General features: G+C 41.6%; 1 protein-coding gene across 9 annotated transcripts in view; it reads left to right on the top strand.

The window, feature by feature from the left end:
- Positions 1–12,762, top strand: part of rargb (retinoic acid receptor, gamma b) — a 50,905-nt gene that overhangs the window by 23,562 nt on the left and 14,581 nt on the right. For 8 of the 9 annotated variants that reach the window (XM_086292158.1, XM_086292160.1, XM_086292163.1 and 5 more), the window contains one exon: positions 724–1,085. In XM_086292158.1, the coding sequence (XP_086148284.1) occupies positions 917–1,085 (169 nt within the window). In that variant the 5' untranslated portion in view covers positions 724–916. Of the gene's footprint in view, positions 1–723; positions 1,086–8,907; positions 9,161–12,762 lie in introns of those variants that run through there. The other variant, XM_086292165.1, reaches the window with a different exon arrangement.

Here is a 12,762-nt window from a genome sequence, read left to right as displayed (position 1 = left end):
AGCAGGCCCAAAACAACAAGACATTCTTTGGCCGAGCTGTATTTACCACAGCCCAACCACAAAGACTTAAGCTCCACCCACTCATGAAATCACGAAGGGGATGGGAGTCATAGAGTAAGATGATATGAGGGCTGCCCTAATTTAACTTTTTGGATGGGCCACAGTGTTAATCCTGAGAGACGGTTAAAGGTGAGAAAAGTTGCACTCATTGAGCACCTTTAAGGCAGTGGAGGAAAAGTGACTTTCTTTTGCTTTTTTCCGTTAAAATGTGAATGAGTAATTTTGTGTGTGCATGTGTGTGTGTGTTCCTGTAAAGGGTTAACTTTACCCATGTTGTAGCTGGCCGCTCTCGGGCAGGCTGGCAGGAGTCAGGCTGGCAGGGGAAACAGAGAGACCCTTTATAGTACAGTTCTGCTGATTTAAATCATATGGCATTGCCTAAAATTATTGCACTACTTGGAAGACAGACAAAAAGAAGGATGAAAGTTTTGTACTCCCCTCTGCTTCAGCTCTCGCAACTGCTTCTTCGACACTTCTGTTTCCTTTTCTACGTCTTTCTCTAATTTGGCTTCGTGGTTGGAGTTTGCTTTTTTAGGTATCTCTGGTTTGTGCTCAAAGTTAAAGATTTTTGAATGAATTGATGGGATTGTTAAAACGTTAGGTGAGTTTAAAGTTAATAGGCATATTTAGCCATTCTTTCTTCTCTTCTCTCCTTCTCTACAGAGTCTGGACCCGGCCAGGTTTTGGTTGCTTGCTTTCATCCCTCTTACCTCTCTGTGAGTGCAGACGGGCCCGCAGCTTTGAGGGGCTGAATGGCACTAGTCTGTTTCAAGCTCAGCAGAGGCTCCTGACGAGGAAGAAGAAACGGCAAGAAATTCTGAGAAACGTCATCTAAACCACCACTGTACTTGTCACGATGGCGGCCAACAGAGAGCACCAAGTGCGTCACATGACGGGTTACCCTCGTGCCATGTACCCCTTCACCTTTAACTCCATGCGGAGCCACTCCCCCTTTGACCTGCTGGCCAGTAGTCACCTTTTTGGCCGTTTTGGCGCAGACCTACCCAAAGAGATGGCTGCATTGTGTAAGTATTAAAGTTTACTATAATTGTTATATGTTGCTCTGAAGATGTGTATTATTGGCAGTTTGAAGCAGTTCATGTGTCCATTATGTTTCTTTAAGCATTTTTTAAAATTGTTTGTATGAGAACCGTGATGTAACCGGTTACTTCACTTATCCTTAAAGCACCACATCATATAACTGTCTTAAAAATGCCACAGTGTCACATAATAACAACGGTTTAAACTAGTGTAAAGTTTAGTCAGGAGGCAAGAAATCAGAATCTCACACCCCTACACATGACAAGACAGTGTGTCCAATGTCTGTCTCCTGACCACTGCTTTTCAGTGTAAGACATTAGAGACTCCACAGTTTTGTAAAAAAGTCTTTAGGGCCAATTTGAGGTTATAATAAGGCTTTAGATCATGCACTGCTGAAGCGAAGAGAAGAGAGTTTTTTCTTGTTTTGTTTTAAAAAAAAAAAAAAAACTTCCATGTGGTAAACCAGGCAGATGAGGGCAGGCTGGAAAAAGGGAAAAGAGTTTCTTACTTGATCCCAGAGTAAGCGGTGCTAGATCGAGAAAAAGTTCACTTTTTGAGTCACAGGGGGTGCTATTGCACTTCACTGTGACTCGATGACACAGAAAGTCGCTCGAAACGCTGAAATGTAAGGTTTGAACAAAGACAGATGCTAACCGTTGACTTAAAGGATGCAAAGCACTTAATCTGCTTCTTCTGCAACATACTTTTTGTTGAAAAGGACTTTTGTTATATCCACTTTTGTTATTAGTCACACATTAACAAGCCACAAATACTAAATCTGTGTTTTTGTTGATTAGAAAACTAACCTTTACAATACACAAAAAAAAATGTCTTACCTTAGTTTGATCTCTAATTGTCTGCAGAGCACGCTGCTCTATCCCTCTGTTTCAACACTGGAAAGCATTTATAGTTACAGTCTCAAATGCCCTGTCAGGCTGACATCAGGTTTATAAAACCCTGCTGAGCACACTTGTCAATCAGTGTGAGTTTGTGTCAGTGTGTGCACAGATGATGTGTTCACTGAGTTATCTGCTGATCTTTAGTCATTTTCTGGAGCCTCTCTCTACAAGAGGGAGATCTTCAGGCTAATGGCACTCAGGCTGTGATTACATCTTTGAGATGTCGCCTCTGGGACTGTAACAGATACACAGACAGAGACAGAAAGATTTAAGGGACAGCATGAAATATTCCAGATAGATGATTAGCGTCGCATGAAGCTCAGACAGACTGCCAGGTATGCACACTGTATGTAAATCAGTCAAATCGTTTTTGATATATTGGTATTTCAAATTTGTTTGCTAGTGTAGAAAAGACAGAGAAGAAAAGGTGTGAGAAAGATCCTGAATAAAATCTAGGATTACAGTTATGTGGCATTATCAGGACTCTATATGTCATTCCTTAGATTAGAGTTACGTGCACATATCTGTGGTCATTTTAACTTCTGTATAATTTACTACTTCAGCCTCTGTGTGCAAAGTGAAGATTAATATTATGATATATAATATTACATTGTTCAAATACAGTGTTGTGCAAAAATCTTGCCTTATCCCCTCATCTCTTTATATTTTGCTTGGAAAATGTGAAAGGGATATAAGGATATATAAGGAAAAACAGTTTGCACAGTTCTGACAGGGTTCAAAGTCAATATTTGGTATGACCACCTTTATTCTTCAACATGAATGCTCTTAGTCCAGCTTTCATGTGGTTTCTTTAAGAAACCTTCAGGAATAGTTCTCCAGGCTTTTTGAAGGACATTTCCTTAATGAAATGTCTTCTTGAAAGCCGTCCTTCCACTGAGACCATCTCTGATGAGGCTTCAGTGAACAGAAGATGGATCAGCTGAAAGGTCACGTGCATCTCTCAGATCCCGTGTAATGTCTTTGCTGGATTTTTTTCTATTTCTTAAGGACATGAGTTTCAGATTCTGTTCATTTTCTTTAGGTAGGTTTATCCATTTTTAAGGAGACACCACATTGCAATATGCCAAATTTCCCAAGGTGTATGTTATTGCTGGCATTTTCACGGTTTCAACTAAGGAAATGTGAATAAATGATGTGTTTTTGTGACAGGCTGCTAGTATCAAAGTGCCTTAAGATACAGATTAAAATTGCTTCTAAGTTTCTGCTTTGTACGTTTAAGTTATGTGTCTTTTCAATGCTTGAATACATCATTGGCCAGTGTTAAGTGTCTTAACAAGAAGACAATAAAAATTCCTCTGAAATGTTCAGTTACAAGATCTGGAGAAAGAATTAGCAGCAAATGTCCACGAAAAAACTTTAAAACACCTTGAGAAAGCCTGGAGAGCTATTCCTCAAGATCACTTAAAAATGACAATAAAGTCTGGCTCCGTGGAAGCAAAATGTGAAGAAATGAATGACACGTGACTTTTTCGCAGTACTGTACATGTCAGTACTTGAAAATACAGAATTTTTAAAAAATGGCTGTAATTAATCTGCAACTGGTATAGTGATATTGTTGTCCAACCCCTCAAATTAAAGCAGAGCTTGTGCTCTTTAAGCCTATATTTGCTATAACTGTAACTTTGATTTGTTTTGACACACAGTGTCCAAAAGTATTGAATCTAAATGTTTAGTAATGGCGCAACAAAGTAACACAGAATCATTTTAGTCAGAAAATCTGCTTTTGTCTCTACTGTTTTCTCTTATTAATAGATGGCAGAGACCTAAAACTGTACTGTAGGTTGTGGGTCAGCACCAAAGATTCAGGAATTACTGGTGTTTGTGTCTTTAACACATTCAACCCCGAGATATAAAACATGTATTTACAGAGCGGAGCATCATCAGCGCAGTCATGATTCAATTTGAGGCAAAACTTAGGAAGTAGTATAATTCAAAGGAGGTGAGGAAAATAAAGAGATCACCTGTTCAGTCACCACCTACTCCCCTTTTCCTAACCATATGCACATCATTTGGGTTTTTGTGGAGCAGACTTTATATTTTTATAAAAGCACGAGAAGAAGAAGAACTCAGCTGATAAGCTAATGGCCTCAAGTTTGGCTCTCTATTCTCTCAAAAGTCAGAAATGCTGTTGGCCATGTCGAGGAAATTCTTGGTACGCAACATTTATTTTAAAGGCAGCAAAAAGAGTTGTGCTTGAGTTCGCTCCAAGTCTTTGTGAAGCTCTCACTCTGGTATCGTCTCCTCTCTGTATTGTATTACAAACAAATCGGTGTCTTGGGGCCACGGGCAAAACAGTGTTGAAATGTAAATTTAACGTTTCCACAAAAGATAAAATGCAGACGAACAAACACTGTAAAGTGCGTGAGTTTCATCATGTAAGTCAGTTTTAGAAGGACACAAAAAATACAAATCCATTCTGTAAACTTTTGTGCTTCACAGAGTTTCACTCGTGGGAAATTTCAGGTTTGTTTGTGCTTCATGTTATCTATGCCTTATATTCTATGTTCAGTGTGCTGACCACAAATATTAAGATGAGTAGAAGTCAAATACTTACACTTAATGGTCATTTTGTTAGATACGTGTTTTTAGTTGCTCATTAATGCAAATATCTAATCAGCCAAACACATGACGGCAACGCAATTCATTTAGCCGTGCCGTGGTTGTTAGTGCCAGACTGGCTGGTCTGAGTGTTTCAGAAACTGCCGAGGTACTGGAATCTTCCCACATGAGCATCTCTGGGGTTTACAGAGAATGGTCTAAAAAAGAAAAAATATCCAGTGAGTAGCAGTTTGTTAAAGGGCCTTGTTGATGTCAGCGGTCACAGGAGAATGGTAACTGCTTTGAGCTGATAGGGAGGCAACAGTAACTTAAGTAAGTGTTAGTTACAACCAAGGTATACAGAAGACCATGTCTGAATGCACACTATGTCAAACCTTGAAGCAGAATGGCTACAGAAGCAGAAGACCACACAAGGGTCAGCAAAAAACAGAAAACTGAGGTTCACCAAAACTGGACAGCAGAAGATCGGAAAAACATGTATTTTCTTGTCATACTTTTGGGTCAGTTCGCACTTCCACAGCCTACACGAGTATTCTTGCTGACCACGTTTGTCCCTTTATAACCACAGAGTTCCCATCTTCTGGTGGCTGCTTCCAACAGGATAACTGCCACATCACAAAGCTCCGATCATCTCAAACTGGTTTCTTGAATATGACATATGAGTTCACTGTACTCGAATAGCCTCCACAGTCGCCGGATCTCAATCCAACAGAATACAATGGGAAATGGGAGATTCACATCATAGATCCGCAGCCAATAAATGTTATTACACGGACCAAAATCTCTGAGGAATGTTTCCAGCACCTTGTTGAATCTGTGTCATGAAGAATTAAGGCAAGTCTTAAAAAGGGGGGGACCTACCCCAGTACAACATGTAACTAATAAAGTGGCCACTGATTATATTTGTCCAGCGTTATCATGGTTATTCCTCGTCTGTGTTTGGTATACAAAGCAAGCGTGTGCTTGGTATTGCAGAAGGAATTCAGTTATCATCATTATAATTTGGGAAAGGCGTTGACACGTTTCTCCACCAAGTGAATAAATTGAAAACTAATTGCTTTAACTCTGCAGGTATCCCGTATATAAACAGAGTTTACTGTGGCTGCCTGCCAAGAAGGGTTTCAATAGGAAGAATAACCCTCAAGTGTGGCTACAATAAATTACTTATCTCCCGGTAGTGTAGTAAGTGAATCAAAAGTTTATAAAAAAATTTCTGTGGAAGTTTGAGCGGGATTTGCAAATTAATTCAATCCATGCCCTAATCAGTGTGAGTGGAAAACTGGACTTTGTTTCCTAATGAGATGAAACTCGGAACATCCCTGGAGTTGAAATTAGCGGATATCCACATCAAAAGACCCCTGCTGTGTGTTTAATCATGCTCTGAGTTCTCTCTTCTTCCCCTAATAGCTGGACAAATTTGGCAAAACACACATGCGACTGATTTTGTCTGAGCCTTTCCTGCTCCGGGTTTCCTAGAAGTTCTGTAAATACATTGCACGGTATCTGGATTTCACGTTGAATATCGATTGACGCCTCCTTTTGTTTTCTGGACACAAAATTGGTTATGAAAGTCTCGCAGGGAAGTGGTGAACACAATGTACCTTCGTAATTTCTCTACTAGTAACATCTTGTTCTTTGTAATGTTTTGAATGTGTGTGTGTGTGTGTGTGTGTGCACACGTGCGCGCGCGTGTGATATTAGTAATATGAACCTAATGGCTCAGAGTGAGGCTTGTGTGTTTTTCTTTTGTGTCTGTCATCACAAGCACTCTGTTTAAGCACATACACACATAATTGTCTGTGTGTCAGAACACACACACACACACATTTCCACTGCCACTCTGTAGGCTGCACATTCCAACACCCATGAATATCACAAACAGCAGTCTTGTGCTCCTTGCCTCACATTTGTGACTGTATTGGTGCGCTTACAGATGACCGCAGTGAGACTTTGTGCAAATAACTGTGGTTCAAGCAGGAGGAGGTGCCTGTGGAGAAATAGACAGAGAGAGAGAGGGAGAGAGGGGCCATTGTTCGGCGCTGTGTGTTTGTGTCAGACATGACGACAGGATGAATAGCCGAAGAACCTGATTGTGAATAGCTGTAATGCGACTCGGTCCTCCTACAAGTTGTGTGTGAGTGAGAGAAAAAGAGCAGGGACAGAGCTGAGCGGGGAGTCCTGTGTTTTAAGCTTCAAAGGCAAAGAGGGGCAATTTGCCGAGCCTAAAGAGCAGGCGTGAGCCCGTGTTTTGGTAAAATAGAAGGAAAATGATACAACTTCTTCGTCTTCTTTTTCCCTCCCTCTTTCGCATCCCCCCCTCGTTCATTTGTGTGCTTCTCTCCTCAAAGCAGCAACAGGGGGCAGGGTGCTGCAAGGCAGGGAGGGTAATTGTCTCAAGGTGTGGAGAGAGTTCAGCGGGCTTGTGCAGCTACGCTCCCCACAGTGCATCGTAGTGAGCGGGTGTGCGCTTGTGTGCACAGCTTGGCCAAGACCGAGGGGATGGCTAGAGGGCTAAGGGGCGAGATGAATATAAAAGTTAATCTGCTAAAACCGGCAGAGATTGTGTATGGTGTTTTCAAAATATTATATAAAGTTAAAAAAATGAGGAAGAATGGGTTCAGGATGTTGAGAGCAAAATAAACAAAAAAGCAGGGGGAAAACAAAGAAAGAAGAGAATTGTAATACGCGAGAGGAATATGAAGTGTTCAAAGCCACAGGCTGTTGGAAAGTCAGTGTGCAGGCGTGTACCCCTGCATGTGCACATGCGTGTGTGTGTATGAAGTGTGTGTGGGGGGTGTTAGAGCCCCAGTGGGGGTTTCTTCCAGAGTTCATCCCTCTTGAACGAGGGAAGGAAAGGGAGGAGGAGAGCGAGAGGAGGGAGGAGGGTGAGTGTGTCTCGTATACAAACTATCTAGACTTTGGGCCAGCGCGGTTCGCCTGCAGCTGAGCCGCACTTCGCCACACTTCAAGCATCCAGCACGCTCGGGGAGGGAGGATGACTGAATCCATTTGAATCAACGCAGAAGATTTTAATTGCGGCTGCACGTGCAATGAATTAGTGGCGAAAGAGAAACCTTAAAAAGGCGGTCAAAACTTTGTGCAGCATGAGAAAGTTGGGGAGAAAAAAAGTGAATTATTTATGTATTGAACCATTTGAACCAAAAAAAAAAGAGCCCATCAGGTTGCCGACCACGGATGGATTATTCATAAACTTTCGGGTGAAAAGTCGCTCTTTGTTGTCTGTGAGGCAGTATTTCATAAATCCATAAATTACACATGATCGGCTGATCGTGAGTTCTTATACAGGCTTTCTGGAAAGAATGACGTGATTTGGCACCAGCTGTTGGCAAAAGTGACACGATGTTTATTTGTGTTTAATTAATTGTGATTAGTTGCAACTGCCGGTCGTCGGTACACAGCAGACCATCTGCACATATGAAATTCCTTTTAATAATGACTCACTCATGTCTTGGATTCTATTTTTGTTCCTCCATATGTAATTACACAGTTATGTCCGTGTAACTTAAAAAAAATATTGGCATTTGATTTAGTAGGTTTCTTTTCTGCTGCATTCTTTAAAAAAAAATCACAGTAAATATTCCCAAAGCAACCTTTTGTAATAGGTTTTTAATTTTAGGGATATTACAGGCATTAGGTGTGTGTCTGGGGCCACGTCCCTGTGTTGCTGTGGGGTTTGAGAGCGCCGTGAAAACAAGCAAACAACAACGCTGTGCTTCACACTCTGCCAAGTAGGAGAAGATTTTTGTTTTTTAAAGTTTTTGCTAAAGTTGACCGAGATGTTTGCGAGAGAGGCTATTTCTTCCCTGCTGTGGTGAAACAAAAACAAAGTTAATGCGGAGAAAGGAGCAGGGGGGGAGGAGAGGAGTGTTTGTTTTCATTCGTTGCATATGAATTATAAAGAGGTGAGTTTGAAAAGTTGAAGAAGAAAAGAGCCCAGGAGAGAGGGACTGTTGTGTGGCCAGTTGGGGAAAGCAGGTACACGCCTCCTCGTGTTGTTTTGTCCCTCCTCTTTCTTCTTCCTTAACCACACCCCCCTTTTTTCTCAGTACTGGGAGAGCCGCTCAGATAGTTGGCCGTGACTGCAGCGGAGTGTGAGAGGCCCAGAGAGCCAGCAAGAGGGGAACTGAGATCAGTTACAGCAGGGGAGGCGAGCAAGTGATCTGGGAGCAGAGGGGGTAGAAGCAGCTCGACTTGTAGAACGGTGATAAGGTGAAGAGGGGGAAAAAACTAAAACAGAAAGAGGGGAGTTTGTCCATGTAGAGGACTTTGGAAAGACAGGACAGCCAGGCAGAGGAGGGGGGGGGCAGTGGCAGGGTCAAAGACAGGCAGATAGACAGATAGACAGACAGACAGGGAACACCTGGACCACTCAGGGCATTAAGTTACTTTGAGATTTCCTCAATAGCAAAGAAACATGTTCGACTGCATGGAGGCTCTGGGGCTGGCCCCTCGGCCCCTCTTCGATGTGTCCAGGCAAGGCTCCTGCATGCTCAGCAAGGCCACCCCTTACTTCTCCGGGCTGGACCCTTTTGCCTGGGCTGGGACAAGCAGTGTTCAGTGTGAGTACTCTGTCCTGTCCGTCAGACTGTAAAAAAGAGCAGCTGTGTGTGTGTGTGTGTGTGTGTGTGTGTGTGTGTGTGTGTGTGTGTGTGTGTGTGTGTGTGTGTGTTCTTATCAGAGCCCTGGTTTTGTTATCACGGAGCTCTCTCCACAGGAAGAGTCAGATTCCTTTCGATTATGTGTACCCATTCTCACCCTGCAGTGTGTTTGTTTATGTGCTTAGCGTGCTTTGTGAGTGTGAGCGAGTGAGTTGGGGAGTGTATTTATACATCAGGGTGTTTGTTTTCCTTATGAATGACTTCACATGATTGACAGCTCTTTCAAACAATGCAGGGACTTAACCCGCCGATGTGTCCAGAAAACAACAAGCGCCAACGTCTGAGCCGAACGCTGCACTGACAGATCGAAGGCAAATGGGCCTCGAAATCACATGGTTGCAATCAGGCGAACAAACCCAAACACAGAGCCTCAGTTAGTTAGAAACGGATCATTTACAGAAGATAAATAAAGATAAGTAGGGAGACATATTTTATCAGAGAGGGGAGCTTTTTCACTTTTAAAAAGATTTGATCTGAGCGAGCACTGATGCAGGAGCAGTTAAAGAAAAATGTGAATTTTAGCAGCGTTCTGCAGAAATGAGAAGCACAGTTATTAAAAGATAGATGTTGGATGGCTTGACATGCTATCAGTCACTGTTTCTCAACTCCACAGGCTACACATTCTTTTGACGTTTGACCAAAAATTGCATCACACATTGAGGTACAATGCACTCACCACACAGTTACACAGTTATACAAATGCGGAAAAAATTTGCTTTATCTCATAAAATAACGAGGCCACCTTTTGTAACTGTCGCGGAGCCCATTTTCAGACTCTCAGATTACACTTGGCTGGGTGACTTGGAAAAAAACAAACGTTTATAGGAGCTCGACTTGAGGTGCAGTCGGGCGCGTCGCCGAGCTGAAACTTTTCTGACGCGATTTGAGATGTCCCCACCGAGCACCTTGAGCCTATTTATCTTCAGTAATTATTTAGATACCAGCGCATCAAACCCTGTCGAGCCCGCAGTGCTCGCTAATGATGATGGATGAGCAGTCAGGATGACAAACACCACAGCAGGGCCTGTTTCAACTCGCCGCGGAGCTTTGCCAGATGCCACACTGAAAGACAAATGTCCGCAAATGTTCATTAATCATTGTTATTTAACTGCATACAATGTATTTTTAGTTTCTTTTTCTTTCTTTTTTTTAAGTTATACAGGCTGCTCCAACTAGCATCAGCCAAATCGTCTGGTAAAAACAGTGTGAAAGAACTAGAAGAGTGCTCACTTCAGCATCACTAACTGATTGATTCATTAATCGAGAGAAAATGATTGACAGTTTCTTTGACTGATTAATGTTTTGACTCACAGAGAAAGTGATTGCATGTATCTCATAAAGTGTCATATTTATGCTCACTTGCTTATTATTGAATAAATTGTAGGTTTTGCTGTTTTTTGCATTTCTTGTTTTTTTCTGCAAGATTTTACATTTTGTATCATCTCAGTTGCAAAAATAGGTTCAGGAACCTGAGTTTGGGTTTTATTTTACTATTTTCCAAAGCCATGGCTCATTTCAACATCTCAGGATCTATTGTGAGTCTGACATGATTTTGATATTTTTTTCCTACTTTTCTATAAACTGGTGCATGGCATATCTTTAGAGCTGATTAGAAAGAGAACAAGTGAATACTTTTTCTTTTTCAGCATTTCTTTGGGTGAACATGTTCTGTTGGACATTATGGCGCTAAATTCCTCAGGGCATTTTGGCCTCTCTGTCTTCTCTCTGGTGTGTGTGTGTGTGTGTGTGTGTGTGTGTGTAAGGGGGGGTCATCTTTTCCTGCGTTTTTTTGCGAGGCAGTTCAGCACCTCTTTGCCTTCCTTTGTTTCAACGTCAGGAGGCATTAAATGGAGCGGGGACATGCCTGAGTCTGTCTGCTCTCTCTGTCACTGCCTCTTGTGCGGTGTGACATTTGCTTTTTTTTTTCCTCCTCTTTTGAAGATCTCCTTTTTCTTCCAGTAGTTGCGTGTTCTTCCCAGCAGTAAAGTGTGTTTATTCTTTTGCCCATACACGGATCAGCTTACGGGCCTCGTGTTGTGTAACCAAGAGCTTTTAATGATTCAATTACAATTATAAAAGGCCCAATTAAGAGATTAGGTGGTGTGTAAGGGGCATGGGGACTTAAAAGCGAAGCGGGGTGAGAGAGGAGTGGCAGGATGAAGTTAGATGTTGGGATTAAACCCACCGCTGCCCTTTGTGTCCTGGTGTTTAGAGCCTTGAGGGGAAACGGTCTTCTCTTCATTCAGTAGTAATCCCCGTTTTTGCTCGGCATCTTCTCCTCTTTGAGATCAGGCTCTTCAAAGCTGCTTTAACAACGGGCCATCGTATCATCACACTGAAGAAGCAAAGCTAACTATGATACAGCTGGAAGATGCTGTTATAGACAGACAAGAATTGTGCTTAAATCACGAGATAAAAAAGTTTTTATTGTGTGTTGTCTTTATTGGAGTAGAAGGACTTAGATATTTATGTTGGCTGTACTCACAGCAGTGTCACTTGTTTCTCATACAGTTTGGTAGTGTGTGTGAAGTAGTCTTTTTCTCTGGAGCTCCGCGTTCTGTCTCCACTGTTGCTTTTAGCAGGAAACAGAGCAGCTGATGTGTAAACACAAGTTCAGTATATGTGTGTATATGTATATCCGCTGGAAGAAAACGGATTCTTTTAATTGTGATGAACGTGTGCTGCAGTTTAATAATAACCTGACTACATCAGCTACATGTGTTGTGTTTATATATAGCTGATTGTTATCTAATATTTGTCAGTTCTTACTTTAAGTCGGGGGTGTCAAACATATGGCCCAGGGGCCACAGTCGGTCTGGCAAAAACTCTAATCCAGGCGGCTGGACAGCTTTGGAAAATATGAAGGACGGTATAAATAAGGGACTTTAAACTTTATTTTAAATTGTAGCTGTTTTTAGTATTTTTTTTTACAGCTAAAGCTAAAGAGCCATTTATGTTACACCAAAGTAGTCAAATTATCATATAAAGAGTTTAATGACAGAAAAGTTCCTGATTTTCACTGTTTACTATAAAAATCTTAGTTATAAAAAAATGAATCAACCAAAACTTCTTGTTTGATAAATATGCGACAGTATGGGCAGTGTGCTTTTGCATTTGCTAAATTGCAGAAAAAAACTGAGATGTGCAGTTGAAAGTGCACTGCTTTCTCTTGGTTTAAAAGACATTTTAAGATAGAATTTCAGATATTAAATATTTGGTTTAATGACAGAAAGTGTTACTCATCCCCACTTAAGATCGGGCTTGTATGTGACCCATGATGTAAAATGAGTGTGACATTCCTGCTTTAGGCGATATTATTGTGTTTCAGATTTTTTTTTAATATGACCACACATTTTTGTGTAGAATGGAGTGGCTACTAGTGGGTTAGGTTCAGATTACTTTCCCAGCTAGTAAAACAATATGCCAACTTTCCTTCCTTTAACAGAGTTGCCTCTCCCATCGCTTTCTCTGGTGAAATAAAATCAATGTATCCTGACAGATTA

Source organism: Aulonocara sp. 'chitande type north' Nkhata Bay, linkage group LG5, assembly GCF_057382095.1.
Source record: "Aulonocara sp. 'chitande type north' Nkhata Bay isolate Kocher_YH1m ecotype deep benthic linkage group LG5, A_spYH_male_GT1.1, whole genome shotgun sequence".
Classification (NCBI taxonomy): Eukaryota; Metazoa; Chordata; class Actinopteri; order Cichliformes; family Cichlidae; genus Aulonocara; species Aulonocara sp. 'chitande type north' Nkhata Bay.
This window is presented reverse-complemented; position numbering and strand designations above follow the sequence as displayed.